Consider the following 16,605-nt stretch of genomic DNA (forward strand, 5'->3'; position numbering starts at 1 on the left):
CGCTCTTGGTCATGTGTGAGTGGCAGTTACCAGACTCAACTTCAGAAACTTCACACAGAGGCGAGAAGTCTCTGTGTGTGCGCCTCGGATAGAGGGCTGGGGCTCCTTTAATCTTCACCACAGCCCTATCTCAATTTCACAGATGAGACCCTGAGGCTGAAGGTGGAAGTGCCTTGCCCATGGCCACAAAGCCAAGAGCAGGTTTCCTGGGTCCCAATATGCTGTCCTTTCCATCATACCAAGCTGAAAGGGCCTGCGAGTGGCTCGGAGCCTCGCCCCCAGCCAAACCCCAAAGCAAAAGCACTTCAAATTACTCACCCTCCTAGGAAAATGCGCACATGCGCAGTATGCACCAGCGACTCCACCCGAGAGGCCTCCAAGGCCTACTCAGCGCACATGCGTCAGGCGGCTCCTCCCGTCCCCGCCCCTCACTCCTCGCCATTCCCGCCACTCCCCGCCCCTTTCCCGCCCGGATATCAGCCTAGTTTTGCCGGATGTTGTTGTGAGTCCGAGAGACACGTGAGGCGCTGCTACGTCATCAAAGGCACGCGCAGGAAACATGGCGGCGGCGGGGGTTGTGAGCGGGAAGGTAGGTAACGGCCCCGGGAAAAGTTCCTGTTTTTCTTCGGGATGGGGCTGTTTTTGCTGCTTGGAGCGCGGCCGGAGAGGGATGCGAGGGCCTTTCTGTATCAGGAACAGCCTGTGGAGGATGCAGGAGAAGATGACTAGGTGGTGTCCGCTGTTTTCTCGAGAATGCCGGCTCAGTCCGGGAATTAAGAGACCCGGCTCCTGCTCCAGGGCCAGCTAGGCCTCGGCGCTGTTCTGGTCTGCTGTGTCCCAGGGCGAGGGGCTTTTATTTGTATTGCCTTCTTAAGAGACAGGTGGTTGCCCCGTTCCTTTCTTTTTCTGGCTTGATTTTCTCTGACTGTAGCTCTTTCTGTCTGCTCTTCGGACTCCAGGATTTTTTCTCTTCCTAATCTAACTGGCCTCTGCCTTCCTCTGCTTCACTCTGGTGAAGGCATCTTTGTCCTCTTCGGGAAGAGCTGAAACACAGGTGCTTTGCAGCTGTGCACTTAGAAGAAGAGTGTATTGGATCCATTTTACCAGGTTCCCGAGTTGGTTGGTGATGGTGAACAGCAGGGCATGTTTCCCCTCAGGGAGCTGGAGATTTACAACATCGCACGCTTGTCTAGGAAGGCGTTAGTTACGGTATTTATTTCCTAGACAAATCTGTGATGTTCCCGTGGGAGACTCTGTGGTTCCGTCTTACGGAGGTGGTCATTGACCCCCTCGTGATAGTTCGTTAGGAATTAGGATTAGGTGCGGAGGCTATTTTATCGCATAGTGCCTGTTCATGTTCCGAGGACACATCCTTAATGTCTGTTGGTTAGGACTGTCGTGGCATGCTACTGGAAGCATTTCCCGTTGCGCGAGTATTTCGAAAACAGTTGGGTCGGGTAGTGACTCATCTAACACCAAGGACTATTTACTTTTCGCAGATAGCTTTCTCTGTTCCTTGAGTTTCACTCATTTTCTTTATGGTGCCCTCTCCATCCCATTTTGAATTATTTGACAGCGTTTGTGCTTTAGTGTATGGACCACTAGCCAGAATAACACAGTACTGTTACTGTGAAGGGTGACCTTGGGAAATTGAGCAAGCATGAATTCTCCGTCCTTCATTTTCTTTATCCCCAGAATGGATGTGGTGCCAGTCATTATTTCTTGTATTGGAGTTGCTAAGATTACATGAAATAATAAAAGCTTTATAAAAAAAATTACATACTGAGTATTTTAAATGATGGGTTGGTCATCGTTTTCAGATTTTCACGGTCTTTGGTTGTCTTGTCAGTTTTGTCTTCAGGGTGGATGCTGATCTTCTGCTTGGCTCATTACATATTTTAAGGTTATCTTGTTTGAGTTTTTTATCTAGGACTTTCCAAGAAGGGATCCTTTCTGTTTGAACTACACTTCACTCTTTCAGGTGTGGATTGATTTTGATAGAACCCTTGAGATGAAGCAGAGTTGTAAAATATAAGACTTTTCCCACCCTTTCCTTCCAGCCATTGCCTTTCATAATCTGACTTATTAGTCGTTTATTTCTTAACTCGACTTCGTCACCTCATTTATTCTCACTCATTGCAAATTTATACCCATTCTCATCACTCCATTTAAATTATTTTTCCATGCCCAAAGCTGCCCTTCTCCCAAATAATTCTATGATGACCAGCAAAAGCCACTTATTCTTACCCCAGCAAGTTCAGATCTAGTTTAACGGCATCATCATTCACCTGGTTGCATGTGAAACAAACTTGGAGACGTCCATTTCTATAACAACATCTAAGCAATAACCAAGTCCTACCAGTTCTACCTTAAAGAGGTTTCTTAAATTTGCTGCATCCTCTTCATTCTCAGTGCTTAGTTCATTCAGGCATTTAGTCTTGAGCTCTTGGCTGATTTTTCTGCTTGTCTACAGTCTCTTTGCCCACTGTCCCCTCTACACAACCACTGGAGTTATTTCTAATGCACAAGTCTGATTGTTTCTTGCTTTAAAAAACAAACAAAAAATCTTAATTTTGTTATTGTCCCCATTGAAATAATACTCAAGGCTGGTTAACATGGCATAAAAAGCCATGTTGTCTTTCTGGCTTTATCTTATGCTTCCCTACTTCCCAGTCTTGTTTCTTTGGGACAGGGGAATAGCAAAGAACACACACACACACACACACACACACACACACACACACATATTTATGAAAGAGTGTGTATATGTGTGTATGTGTCTCTCTGTATTTATTTATTCCTCACCCCCCACCCCAAAGGTTCAGCTAAGACCTGTCTAATTTAGAAACCTAGGGCAGTGAATGTTAACCAAGACTCGTAAGACTCACATGTGGTACTTTTAAAAAATATAGGTGCTGGGCCACAACCCAACTCTGTTGAATTAGAACCTCTTGGTGTTGAGATCTGGGACGTAGAGTAACTTTTCTACTAAGTCTACTTTGCTTGCTTTGAACTTTGAATGTAGGAAGTGATGGGGGGAGGAAGTTAATCTCTGTCATATGGAGAAGCAGTGTAAGATAACAGTTAAGAGCTTGGACTCTGGAGCCAAACAAGTTTCAAAAACTAACTTTGCACTTGCTAGTGACTTCAGTCAAATTATTTAACCTCTCTATGCTTCAGTTTCCTTATCTGTAATATGGGGATGATAATAGTACCTACTTTATGGGATTTTTAAGGTTAATAAGTAAATGTATTAGAACAAAGCCTGGCACGTAGTAGATACTGTGTAGGTGTTATTCATCATCTTAATTTCCCTGCAAGTCATTGGTTGGGTATGGCAGAATTTTAAAGGTTTAGAATATGGTTTTTGGTATGGGTGTGAACTTCATTTTTGAAATTACTTCAGTTCTAACTCTCAGTGTTATTTTAGGATTTGAAAAATACCTTGTTTCAGAAGTCACATAGTTTTGATGAATGAAAAATCATCACAGTACGGCAGTGGTTAAGGAGATGGAGTCTGATTGCTTGGGTTCAGAATCTAGCTCCACTGCTTTATAGCTGTGTTACTTTGGTCACATTTCTTAACTTTCTGTGCACCAGTTTTCTTATTTGTAAAATGGGGGCTAATAATTATGTTCCATCATGGAGTTGTAGAGAGGATTAAATGAGTTAATATTTGCAAAGCATTTAGAATAGTACCTGGCATCAGGTAAGTGCTTAAATTTTAGCTGCTATTATTACTATTATTAAGGAAGATCTTTCAGACAGTCTTAAAGTTGTAAGGTTATTATTGATTTGGAAATAGTTGAATGTTTATTTTTGCTGCCACTTTCTACAGAGAGATTAAGGCCGCTCACAAATATTAAAGCAATATAGTCATGTAAAATAAATTAGAGGGAAAAAACGCAAAAGGATAAGGGTAAGAAAGGTAAATGGAACTGGAAGTACGATTATTAAATAAACTGTATGCTTTAGTGGACTACAGTTTTGCCAAAGAGGGGAACCTGATCAATAATAAGAATTACAGGATCTACAATAAAATAAAACCAGGAGCAAAACCCCAAAAAACTAGTTTCTGAAGATTAGATCCGAGGATAAAATCTTCTGTAGATTCTTTATACTATGTACTATAATGAATTTGGTTATATAGCATATTGTATCCTTATGGTAAAAAAACCCCACATCCCTATAATGCCCATTAGTATGCTGATGGTTTTATACCAATGGCTAGCTAAGTAGTTCAGTAAATACAAGGTACCGATTTGATGTATTTAGGTCTCTGATGATTTGACTGAATTCAGGGGTAGGTTGTTGTCAACATGAGTGGATGGATTCAGTGTTTCATATATGTATATTTTTATTAGCTGAGCCTGTGAAAGTGGGTTTGAGTTTGATTATAAACCCTGATTAGTTCTTGGAGTTCAGCTATTCTTTGTTGCTATGTATATATAGAACCATATGTTTTAACAGTCAGCCAAATAGGGGGGAAAGATTGACATTCTGTTGTGAATATTTTTTTTTTCCTGGCTGTGATCTTTATTTCCCGCAGTTGTATTGAGAAATAATTGATGTACATCACTGTATAAGCTTAACACGTACAGCCTATTGGTTTGATTTATATATATTGTGAAATGATTATCACAGTAGGTTCAGCTAATGCTCATCTTCTCATATAGATCCTCCTGTGAATTTTTAAGGGAGAAATAGGGACACTGCCTGCAAAGGCTATCCTGCTTTAGGATAATTAATGGAATGAGTTGAATTAATGGAATGAGTTGACTTATTGCAGAGAAGGCGGGAGAAAAGAGATAGTCTGAAATAGGTTTTGGCCTTATACCCAGTGCCTCTGATGGTTGCAGTTTACTTTTATTCATTTATTCAACAAATATTTATTAAGCATCTGCTTTCTTCCAGGCACTGTTTTAGGCACTGGGGTTACATCAGATAGCCCCTTACCTTGGAGATTACAGACTTCAGTTCTTCAGAAGGAAAACATTCACTAAAAACCACTCCCTTGTTTAAATAAGAAAGTAAATACGAGTTTTAGGTCCTTGAAGTGGTGCTAATTTTAGTGAATGTTTGTTTTCTTGAGACTTGTAGACTGATCCTCATGAGGGCAGGGCCTGAAATGTTTTACCTGTGTCTGGCAGACATTCTGGCATATAGTAGGTATTCAGTGAAGAGAAAAGAGCAAGAAAGTAGAAAAAAATGAAGGGGGACTAGAGGAAGAGAGGTGTGTTCACTAATAGCACTCTTGGAGTTAAAAAGTCCTGTTTTAGTATATTTGCATTTCACTCTAGGTCTGTGTTTTTACTGTGACTGTGTTAGAATTTGTTTCTATTGAAAATAACTTGAAACAATTGGGAAATCACCTGTTATTTTTTCTTTGAGATTTTTTAATGGCATTTTTAGTAAGAATTTATTTTGTAGCTTAAATTTGGTCCCTTCCAGTTCCTTTTAGATATGCTTGTAGTCCTGTGAAACCCCTTGCTTAAGAAAGATTAATATTCTTAGTATCTAGCAGATTTTCCTGGAGAATTTTCTTAGACTAGATCTTGTAACATGGTAGTAACCTTCCTCGTGTAGGATACAATATGAGTATGTCTTCTTTATTTTTCTAGCATTCTATAACAAACATTTCAGTACCTTCTGTGTGCTGAGTTCTTTATTCTCGACACAGCACAGTAGTCTGCAACAAGTCATTTCAGTTTGTGATTTAATAAAAACATGACTTTTTGGGGAAGAATTCAAATATTGTTTGCTTTGATGGGACATAATGAAAAATGCTGCTGAGACTAAATGAAAAATTGTAACCCAGCCTTTTAATTTTCACTTTTTGGTGGAAGGAGATCCTTGTGAAATCTATTTACTGTTTCTTGTGCAATCTATGGTGTGTCTGTAGTCGTTGGTATAAGAGAAGTCATTCGTTTAATCCTTGTTATACCTTCCATACTGCCCTCCTGTCTGACATTGTTTGGCACACTGATGCCCATAAGATGCAGTAACAGTTCTGCTGCCTGCCCTTTATTGAGAATTGTACCATCCTCAGTATCTCAATACTTCTCTGTCTTCAGTCTCAAAATTTGTGTGGTTTGTTACCCTTAAAACCACCTGTGTTCTGCATTTCTTTGAGTTACACAGTCATTACTGATTAACGCACCCCAAATAAAACTCATTGTTTACTTTCTTCCTTCTGTATTCTGTCTCTCAGTGAATAACCGCATACAGTTTTGTCCTTGACTCCTTTCCCTTCATCTCCCACATCTAATCAGTCACAAAGTCCTATCATTTTGACCTTCTAAATATTATAAGCCATCTCCCTTTCTTCATCCCTCTGCCACTGCCTTGGTTCAAGCAACCATGAATCGCTTCCTCCCTGGATTACTGCAGCTGTTCATTCTTGGCTCTGCAGCCGGTGTGTTGGCTTAGAAAAGGCAGGTCTGACATACCATTCCCGTGCTAGAACTTTCTAATGACTTTCTAGGGACAAATAATTGTCTTCAGGGTAAATTCCAAACTCCCAAATTCCTGAGCATGCTTAAAAACCCGGTGTGATCTGATCTGGTCTCTACTCTTGTCTCTAAACTCTTAGTGCTGTCTGATCTGGGTTGCAGCCATGCACTGAACTACTGCTCTCTGTATAGAACATACAGCTTCTTCCAAGAACATATGCCCTCTTCTAGTTAAAATTGCCATTCTTCAGGTCTCAGGCTGTGTGTCACTCTAGTTAAAGCCTTCCTGATTTCTCATCCTGCCTGAGCCCCTTACATCTAGGTTAGCTGTAATTTATTAGGGTCTGCTGTGGCAGCCTGTTCAACCTCCGTCATATGTTGTAATTGTCTGTTTTCTTGTCCTAATCCCCAATTAGATTGCTTTGAAGGCAGTGACTGAGTCTTATTTATTTATACCTAGAAGCTTACTCTGTGCCTGGCACGTTGTAGGCATTCACTGTGCATCTAGTGAAGAAATAACTGAAATTGACATCTCATACAGGATCCTGTGCATACTTCCATCACACTCTTCTGTGACCATTGATTTACATGACGTTACTAGTTTAGTTAGACACTTTTTACGATGTGTGTTTTTCCACCAGCACCTTTTACTCCCCACATCTAGTTGGTGCTTAATAAATGCGTATGAGTAAAGAAACTTCTAAATCAGATTAGGTGGAATGGGGGTGATTGGAAGTGTTTGGACGAGCTATTACTTGTGTTCTTTTGAAGGACTTCATAGAAGTTGTTTGCAGAGAGAAGGTACAAGAGCGTGTTCTAGTAGAAGGAACAGAATGCACACACACAAAAAGGCACAAGGTTTTGAGGGAACAGGTGAGTTCAGAGGAGCCCAAGACAGGAAGTATTGGGGAGTGTCAGGTGTTGCATAGCTGTAGATGTAAAGTGTGGTGTCAGAAGGATTTTAAGCTCAGGTGTGGTATGGTCAGATGTACATTTTATTAAGATCATTTTTGGCAGTGGTTATACATTTTACAGTTTACACAGATTATTGGAAGGTGATTAGATTGCGGAAGAGAGACCAGAATGTTATTTTAGTAACCCAGGCTAGACATGATGAGGGGTCAGTGTCAGAGAAGATTTGAGGGATTTAGGAGGTAGGATGGGTATGGTGAAAGAGGCATTTAGGATACTGCTTGGATGGAATGTTTTAGACAGAGTTGGGAATATCAGAAGAGCAGATTTAGGATAAAACATACTGAGTATAAGATGCCTGTGGATTATTCAAGTGGAGATATCAAGTGGCTGCTTAGATGTTTGGGTGTAGAACTCATTAGAGTTTCAGGGCTTACACTGGCATTTCCTGGTGATACTGTCTCTAACCCAAAGTTTAAATTATTTATATGCTGAATGATTTCAAAGAAACTGAATTTTTGTAACTTTCTTGTTGTTAAGTTTAGCTTATAAAATTCACACTTCCTAAAGTTCAAGACTCTATGTTGTGTATGGTAGGTGTTGGGTTTCCAGGTTTGGACAGAGATTTAGGGCAAGAATTTTATCCCTAAGCCTAAGAGTAAATTTCAAATATTTGGGTTGAATGTTTTCATTTATCTTTAGTTTTTGAAAATATTATAATAATTATAACACAAATAAAAATCCAATCCCACTTAAGTGTAGTAGCAATATAAAAAATTATCTGCTACTATATTGTGCAACTTCATTCTAACTTTTGCTAAATTAGAGATCAGTAAGTTTATTCTAAAACATTTGCTGTGGTCCCCAGAGCACCTTTAATGAGTTATGTCGGACATGGTTCCTTTGGGAAAAAAAAATCTGCATTTTCTATTGCCATCAGCAGGCTGTCATTGGAAGTTTTATAAATATAATTACCAGCTTATGCATCTTAGCAAATATTTAAGAATAAAGGAGAACTTGAAGGGCCTGAGACAATTTTATTCCAAATGGAGAACTTTTTTCCTTTCTTTAGTACCTTTACACATTGTTCTTTTTTTCCTCCCAAGAGGGTGGGGAGCAGTTTAGAATATTCTAGCTTGTGTAAAGATTTTATCCTTTTTATAACATTGCCAGATACATACACGCAAGGAACTTTATCTTGTTTATTTTTCTGTTCTCCATGGTGTCTGTCACATAATAAGTGCCTAATAAAAGTTTGTCAACTCAAGTTTCGATAATTAGTTTAGCACCACCAAGTGGCAAGTGTTTGAATGTCTTTGATAGTTTTTGCTCCCTATGGACACTTAATCCACAATGAAAAACAGATAGGGTGTGATTTTTAAATTTTTTTGAGGCAGGATCAACTTCTTTTTCTTTTTTCTTTCTTTTATGCTTTTTTTTTAAGTAAAATATCTTTACTTAACGTATTTACTTTTATACAGGGTTTTACAGTTTAAAAAAATAGACTTTTCCTGTAAGTTATTTTTTATACAGCTTTATTGAGGTGCCACTTGACAAACAGTAAGTTGCACATAGCATGTGTAATGTGCTAACTTTTGATGTATGTATACACTATGGACCCATCAACAGAATCAAGATAATGACATGTCTACCACTCAGAGTTTCCTCCTGACTTGTTGTAATCTATCACTACCTTCATCCTGTCCACAGACAAACACTGAGCTGCTTTTTGTCACTATAGATTAGTTTGCATTTTCTACAACTTTATATAAATGAAATTATATGGTATGTACTCTGTTTTTGGTCTGACTTTCTTCATTCAGCATAATTATTTTGAGGTTCATTCATGTTGCTGCATGTAACATTAGTTAATTCCTTTTTATTGACACGTAGTATCCTGTTGTATGGGTATACCACGATTTGCTTATCTATTCACCCATTGATAGACATTTGGGTTTTTTCCACTTTTGGCTGTTACAGATACAGGTGTTGTGAACATTGATGTATAAGTCTTTGTATGAGTATGTGCTTTCTCTTTTCTTGGGCAAATATCTAGGAGTAGAATAGCTGGATTGTAATGTTAGTTGCATGTTTAGCATTTTAAGAAACTGCCAAACTATTTTCCAAAGTAGATGTACCATTTTACATTCCCACTGGTGGTGTATGAAAGTTCCAGTTGCTCCACATCTTTGTCAGCATTTGGCATGTTGAGGACTTCCCTGGCGGTCCAGTGGTTAAGACTCAATGCTTCCACTGCAGGGGGTGTGGGTTCGATCCCTGGTTGGGGAACTAAGATACTGTATGCCACATGGTGCCCACCCCCCCCCCCAAAAAAAAAACATTTGGCACGTTGGTTTTTAAAATTGGCTTCAATTTGCAGTTCCCTAATGACTTATGATGTTGAGCATCTTTTCATGTGATTTTATGTCATCCCTATACTTTCTTTGGTGAAGTGTCTGTTCATACCTTTTGCCCACTTTATTTTATTGAATAAATTGTTTTCTTCATTTTCTTGTCACTGAGTTTTGAGAGTTCTTTTTATCTTCTGGATACAAGTCCTTTATTACATATACAGTATGATTTGCAAATGTATTTTCTCTGCCTGAGCCTTGCCTGAGCCTAAATTCACTTAGTTTTAGTAGCTTTTTTGTAGATTGCAATGGCTTTTCTACATAGACAGTGATGTCATTTGTAAGTAAGTTGTTTTACTTGTTCTTTTCTAATCTAGATGCCATTTATTTCTTCTTTTTTGTAGTGTCTGAAACCTCAGGTAAAGTGTTGAATAAGAGTGGTAAGGGTGGACATACTTTGTTCCTGATCTTAGGAGAAAGCATTCAGTCTTTTAAGTATATGATGTCAGCTGTACTCAGTGTTTCATAGTTGTTGTTTATTAAGCTGAAGAAGTTTCCCTTCTATGCCTGATTTGCTGAGAGTGTTTGTCTGAGATAGATGTTGGATTTTGTTGGATGCCTTTTCTGCATCTTTTGAGATGATTTATATGGTTTTTCTTTTTAAAATTTTTTATTGTGGTGAATTATAGTGATTGATTTTTTAATATTAAACCAACCCTAAGAGTAAACCCCACTTGGTCATGAAGTATTTTCCTTTTTACATATCGTTGGATTCAATTTTTATTTAAAATTTTTGTATCTAAGTTCATGTGAGATATTGGTCTATAGTTTTATTTTCTTGTTTTTGTCTGATTTTAGTGTCAGGGTAGTGCTGGGCTCCTAGAATGAGTTGGGAAGTATTCCTCCTCTTCATTTTCCTGAGTTTGTATAGGATTGTATTACTTCTTTCTTAAATATTTGGCAGAGCTTACTAGTAAAACCATTTGGGCCTGGAATTTTCTTTGTGGGAAGGTTTTTAACCAAAAATTCAGGGAATTCCCTGGCGGCCCAGTGGTTAGGACTCCGTGCTCTCACAGCCAAGGGCCCAGGTTTGGTCCCTGGTCGTGGAACTAAAATCCCACAAAACCTCGCGGTGCGTCCAAAAAAAAAGTACAGCAGAAACTAACACAACATTGTAAATCAACTATACTCCAATAAAAATTAATTAAAAAAATTGAATTTCCTTAATTTATACTGGGCTACTCAGGTTATCTTTTTCATCTGTGAGTGTTGGTAGCTGTGTCTCTTAAGGAATTTATTTGTTTTGTCTAAGTTGTCAATTTTTAAAAATAAACTTATGTATGTATGTATGTATGTATGTATGGCTGCGTTGGGTCTTCGTTGCTGAGTGTGGGCTTTCTCTAGTTGCAGCGAGCAGTGGTTACTCTTTTGTTGCAGTGTGCGGGCTCCTCATTGCAGTGGCTTCTCTTGTTGTGGAGTATGGGCTCTAGGCGTGCCGGCTTCAGTAGTTGTGGCTTGTGGGCTCAGTAGTTGTGGCTCGCGGGCTCTAGAGCACGGGCTCAGTAGTTGTGGCTCGCGGGCTCTAGAGCACAGGCTCAGTAGTTGTGGCACACAGGCTTAGTTGCTCCGTGGCATGTGGGATCCTCCCGGACCAGGGCTCAAACCTGTGTCCCCTGCATTGACAGGCGGATTCTTAACCACTGTGCCACCAAGGAAGTCCGAAGTTGTCAGTTTTATTAGTCTAAATTGTTCATAAATTTCTTAGTATCTTTTTTGTGTACATTTGTAGTGATGTTAAAGTTCTAATTCCTAATATTGGTAATTTGTGTCTCTTGTTTTTTCCTCATCTGTCTGGCTAGAGTTTTACCAGTTTTATTCTCAAAGAACTAACTTTCAGTTTCATTAATCTCTTCCCACCCCCCACCCCCCATTTTTCTTTTTTCTATTTTATTGATTTCTACTCTTTTTCTTTCTGCTTACTTTGGGTTTAACTTGCATTTCTTTTTCTAGTTTCTTAAGGTAGATGCTCAGGTCATTAATTTGAGGCCTTTTTTCTTTTCTAATAAAGGCATGTAATGCCATGTTTCCCAGTAAGCACTGTTTCAGTGGCCCTATGCAGATTTTAATACGATGTGTTTGCATTTTCATTGAGTTCAAATACTTTCTAATTTCCCTTTGATTTCTTCTTGACCCTTGGGCTATTTATAAGTATGTTATTAATTTCCAGATATGTGAGAATGTTCCGAAGATATTTCTATTACTGATTTATAACTTACTTCCGTTGTGGTCACAGAATATACTTGAATTCTTTTAAGTTTATTGAGATTTGTTTTATGGCCCAAGTTTTGATCTGTCTTGGCAAATGTTTTGTGTACATTTGAAAGAATGTGTATTCTGCTGTTGTTGGGTGGAATGTTTTGAGTGTAAATTAGGTCCAGTTGGTTGATGGTGTTATCACGTCTTCTGTGTTATTACTGATTTTCTGTATTGTTGAATCAGTTATTGAGAGAGGGGTTTGAAATCTCTGACTGTAATTGTGGACTTGTTTATTTTTTCTTGCAATTCTATCACTTTATGCTTCATGTTTTTTGAAGGTCTGGTATTAGGTGCATAAACATGTAGGATTGTTAGGTCATCTTGAGGCACTGACCATTTTATCACTATGAAAATATTTTTCTACCTGGTAACATTTCTTTTGCTCTGAAATTTATTTTTGTCTGATATTAATATAGCCATTCTAGCTTCTGATTAGTGTTGGCATATCTTTTCATCTTTTAATTTTTAACCTATTTGTGTCTTTTATATTTAAAATACTTTTCTTGTAGGTAGCATAGATTTTGGGCTTTTCTATTCAGTCTGATAATCTCTTTTTAGTTGGAGTCTTTAGGTGATTTATATTTAATGTGATTACTGATATGGTTAAGTTTAAGACTGTCATCTTGCTATTTGTTTTTTATTTGTCCCATCTCTCTTTTGTTCCATTTTCTTTTTTTGTCTTCTTTGTGATTAGTCCAGTAGTTTTCATTATTCTGTGTTTATTTTTTATTTCCTTTGTTGACTAATTCACTATAACTCTGCTATTTCAGTGATTGCTTTAGGGCTTACAGAGTACATCTTTAGCTTATGATATTTACATTCAAAAGTTGTTATACTACTTTACATAAGGTATAAGAACCTAGAACAGTATACTGTCACTTCTCTTCTCCTGGCTTTTGTGCTATTTTTGTTATTTTACTTTTGCATATATTACAAACCCCACAAAAACATGTAATCATTTATCTGCTTGTTTATGCTTTAATGAAGGCGATTTGATTAACAAGAAAAATGTATTTATCCACATAGTTACTCTTTTCGGTGGCATTCATTTCTGTATGTAGATCCAGATTTCCTTCTAGTGTAATTTATTCTGCCTGAAAGACTTACTTTAACATTTTTTGTAGTGTAGGTCTGATAGTGATGAATTTTTTTAGCTTTTATATGTCTAAAAAAGTCTTTATTTTACCTTCTTTTTTGAATATATTTTCTTTGGGTGTAGAATTGTAGGTGAACAGTATTTTTGTTTTGTTTTGTTTTCATTACTTTAAAGATGTTGCTCCAAAGAGGAAGGAGGAAACTTTGGGAGGTGATGGATATGTTTGTGGCTTGATGGTGATAGTTTCATAAGTGTATACTTATTGTCAACTTATCAAGTTATATATATTAAATATGTATAGCTTCTTATATGTCAATCATACCTCAATAAAGTGGAAAAAAAAAGTATTGCTCCATTGTTTTCAGTCTCCATTGTTTCTAAAAAGGAATCTGCTGTAATCATTATATTTAATGTTTATTCCTCTGGCTGATTTTCAGATTTTCTGTGTATTACTGATTTTGCATAATTTGATTACAGTGTGCCTGTATCTAGTTTTCTTTGTGATTCTTGCTTTCATTTTGGAGTTCATTGGTTCGTTGGTATTTATATCTATGGGTTTATAGTATTAATCAAATTTGGAAAAACTTCTGCAATTATTTTTTCAAAAAAGATTTTTTTTTTCTGTTTCTTTTTTCCATCAACTCTTTCAGGTACTTCAGTTATACATATACTAGACCACTTGAAATTTCCTTGCAGTTCATTGATGCTTTGTTAAATTTTTTCTCAGTCCCTTTCCCCCCTTTTTGTATTTTGTTTTATATAGTTTTTATTGCTGTAATTTCAAGTTCATTATTCCTCTGCAGTGTCTAATCTGTCATCCAATTCAGTGTATATTTCATCTCAGACATTGTAGTTTTCATCTCTAGAAGTTCAGTTTGGATTTTTTTAATGTTTTTGATGTCTTCTCTTAGCAAGTTCTAACTTTAGTGTCCTGAACATATGGAATTCAGTTATAGTAATGTTTTAATGTCTTTCTCTATTAATTTTATTATTTATGTCACTTTGGGTCATATTTAATTGGGTGATTTTCCTCGTCATATGAGTCATATTTTTCTGATTGTTAGCATGTCTGTTAGGTTTGTTTTTGTTTTTGTTTTTAAGCCAGATGTCAGATATTGTGAATTTTATCTTTTCAGGTGCTAGATATTTCTGTATTCCTATAAAATGTTCTTGAGTTTTATCCTATAAGGCACTTATGTGGAAACAATTTGATACTTTTGGGTCTTGCTTTTAAACTTTGTTAGATGGGATCAACACAGCATTTATTTATTTATGTGTCTATGTTTTGATTGGCATATAGTTGATTTACAAAGTTGTATTAGTTTATGGTGTACAGCAAAGTGACTCAGTTAATGTGTATGTGTGTGTGTGTGTATATATATATATATATATGTATGTATTTTTTCTTTTTCACATTCTTTTCCATTATGGTTTATTACAAGATATTGAATATAGTTCCCTGTGCTCTGCAGTAGGATCTTGTTTATCAGCACAGCATTTGATGTGAAACTAATTTTGCCCCGCTGCTGAGGTAAGACAATTCTGAGTACTCTACCTAGTGCTCTGTGAATTATGAGGTTTCCCACACCGATGGGAACAGCTCTGTGTAAGCTGCAGATTGTTTCTTCTAATAATTTCAGGTGGTTTTCCTCTGGCCTTAAGTAGTTTACTGATGCGCGTGCATTGATCAGTACTCTGCTGAATACTCGGGGATGTCTGCAGATCTCTTGAGTTCTATCTGTGTACTTTTCTCTTTCTGGTATTCTGTCTTGGCCTTGCCCAGTTCCCAGCTCTGTGTCCTCAACTCAGGGAGACCACTGGGCGTCTTCTGGGTTTTCTCTCCTTTGTCACAGCTGGGAACTCTCTCAAGACAATAAGCTAGGGCAATAGTATGACTTAGCTCATTTGTTTCCTTTCACTCAGCAGTCACTGTCCTTCATTACCTGATGAAAACCATTGTTTCATAGATTTGACCTTTTTATTTTCCTTGAGGGAGGGTAAATCCAGTCCCTTGTTACTCCATCTTGGCTGGAAGCGTTAGCTGTTACAGGGTTTTTTTCCGCTCTTTTTTTTTTTTTCTTTTCCCTTGGCCGCACTGCACTGTGCTGGATCTTAGTTCCCTGACTAGGGATCGAACCTGTGTCCCCTGCAGTGGAAGCACAGAGTCTTAACCACTGGACTGCCAGGGAAGTCCCTTTTCCTCTGTTTTTGGTGGGATTCTTGGCTGGAAGTGTAAGCTGTTACAGGGTTTTTTTCCTCTCCAGTTTTGGCAGGATTCATACCTATCTCTTCTATATGCATCTTCCCCGCCCCCCCCTCCTTCAAGATCAGGCTGACTGTTTTACTTTGTTCCAAATTTGTTTCCTTAGTTGTTACAAACTTTGAGATGGTCTTTTTTCCTCCAGAGTTTTTGTTAATAAATATTTCTTTCTCGTTGGTCTGTATTCTCTTCTGTACCTTCTGAGAGGTGATATAGTTAGCAAGACATTCAAGAATTTTATCAAATGCTAAGTATTTAGAGAATTCCAATAGATATTTGGGTAGCTGAAGGTAATCATCACATTTATAGAATGGGTTATACCAGTTTGTAATTTATATTAAAGTTTCTTTTTTCCCTGTTCCATTGGTAGTCTCTACAACAATAGCATTCCTTCCCCTGTCCCTGCCACCGCCCCCCCACCACCAATTTTTTTTTTGGGGGGGGCGGCAGAGACACTTAATAATAGGTTGTGCTTTTCCCTCAAATCTTCTACTTGATCTATTCTTCTTCTCTTTCTTCTCCTTAAGACCTGTCCTTCCATTGTTGAATTCATGTCATGATTTCCATCTGACAGTATCCCTCTATTATTCTTGAGATATGGTTTAAATTCTGTTTAAGACTTCACATTTTGTGTTTATCACCAGTAACTTTTAGCATTTTGGTTGTGAAACAAAACTTACATACAGAAAATCACACTTACATAACTTAATGACTCATAAGGCAAACGTCCTTGTAACCACCACGGTGGTCAAGAAATAGACCTTTGCAGGTACCCCTGTTCCCCTAAGTAACTACTATCCTAACTTTTATAGTACTTACTTTCTTGCATTTCTTTATTACTATTAGCATTTTTTTAAACACTGCTCTCCTGGGTTTTTTTTGTCCTCCTTCTCTGTCCTCCACTTAGTATTACTAGGTACTTCTTCCAGTTTTGTTTTTCTCAGTCAGTTGCACCTTTGTCTTTCATAGTATTTGATATCTTATTTTTCCTTGAATCACGTTTGAATTTAAATTCCTTGTATCAAACATAGTACTTCTTTATTTCAAAAGATTGGACATACAGGAATCATCAAAAACAAAACAAAACAAAAAACACACCAAACCACCCAAATCCTGATTTTTGACAACAACTGTATGTCCTGTTGTGTACAGTTTTCATACTCAGCTTTCTCTGCCATATGAACGGGAAGATAAAATGAAAACACCATTTTTGTTTCC

General features: G+C 37.7%; 1 protein-coding gene across 5 annotated transcripts in view; it reads left to right on the plus strand.

Moving 5' to 3' along the window:
• The first annotated feature begins 450 nt into the window (after positions 1 to 450).
• TBC1D15 (TBC1 domain family member 15) overlaps positions 451 to 16,605 on the plus strand; it is a 69,567-nt gene continuing 53,412 nt past the window's right edge. For 3 of the 5 annotated variants that reach the window (XM_082351628.1, XM_082351629.1, XM_082351632.1), the window contains exon 1: positions 452 to 589. In XM_082351628.1, coding sequence (XP_082207754.1) covers positions 560 to 589 — 30 coding nt within the window. In that variant the 5' untranslated portion in view covers positions 452 to 559. Of the gene's footprint in view, positions 590 to 16,605 lie in introns of all 5 variants that reach the window. The other 2 variants (XM_082351630.1, XM_082351631.1) reach the window with 1 other exon arrangement.

This window comes from Balaenoptera borealis (genome assembly GCF_965194805.1).
Source record: "Balaenoptera borealis genome assembly, chromosome: 13".
NCBI classification, from domain to species: domain Eukaryota; kingdom Metazoa; phylum Chordata; class Mammalia; order Artiodactyla; family Balaenopteridae; genus Balaenoptera; species Balaenoptera borealis.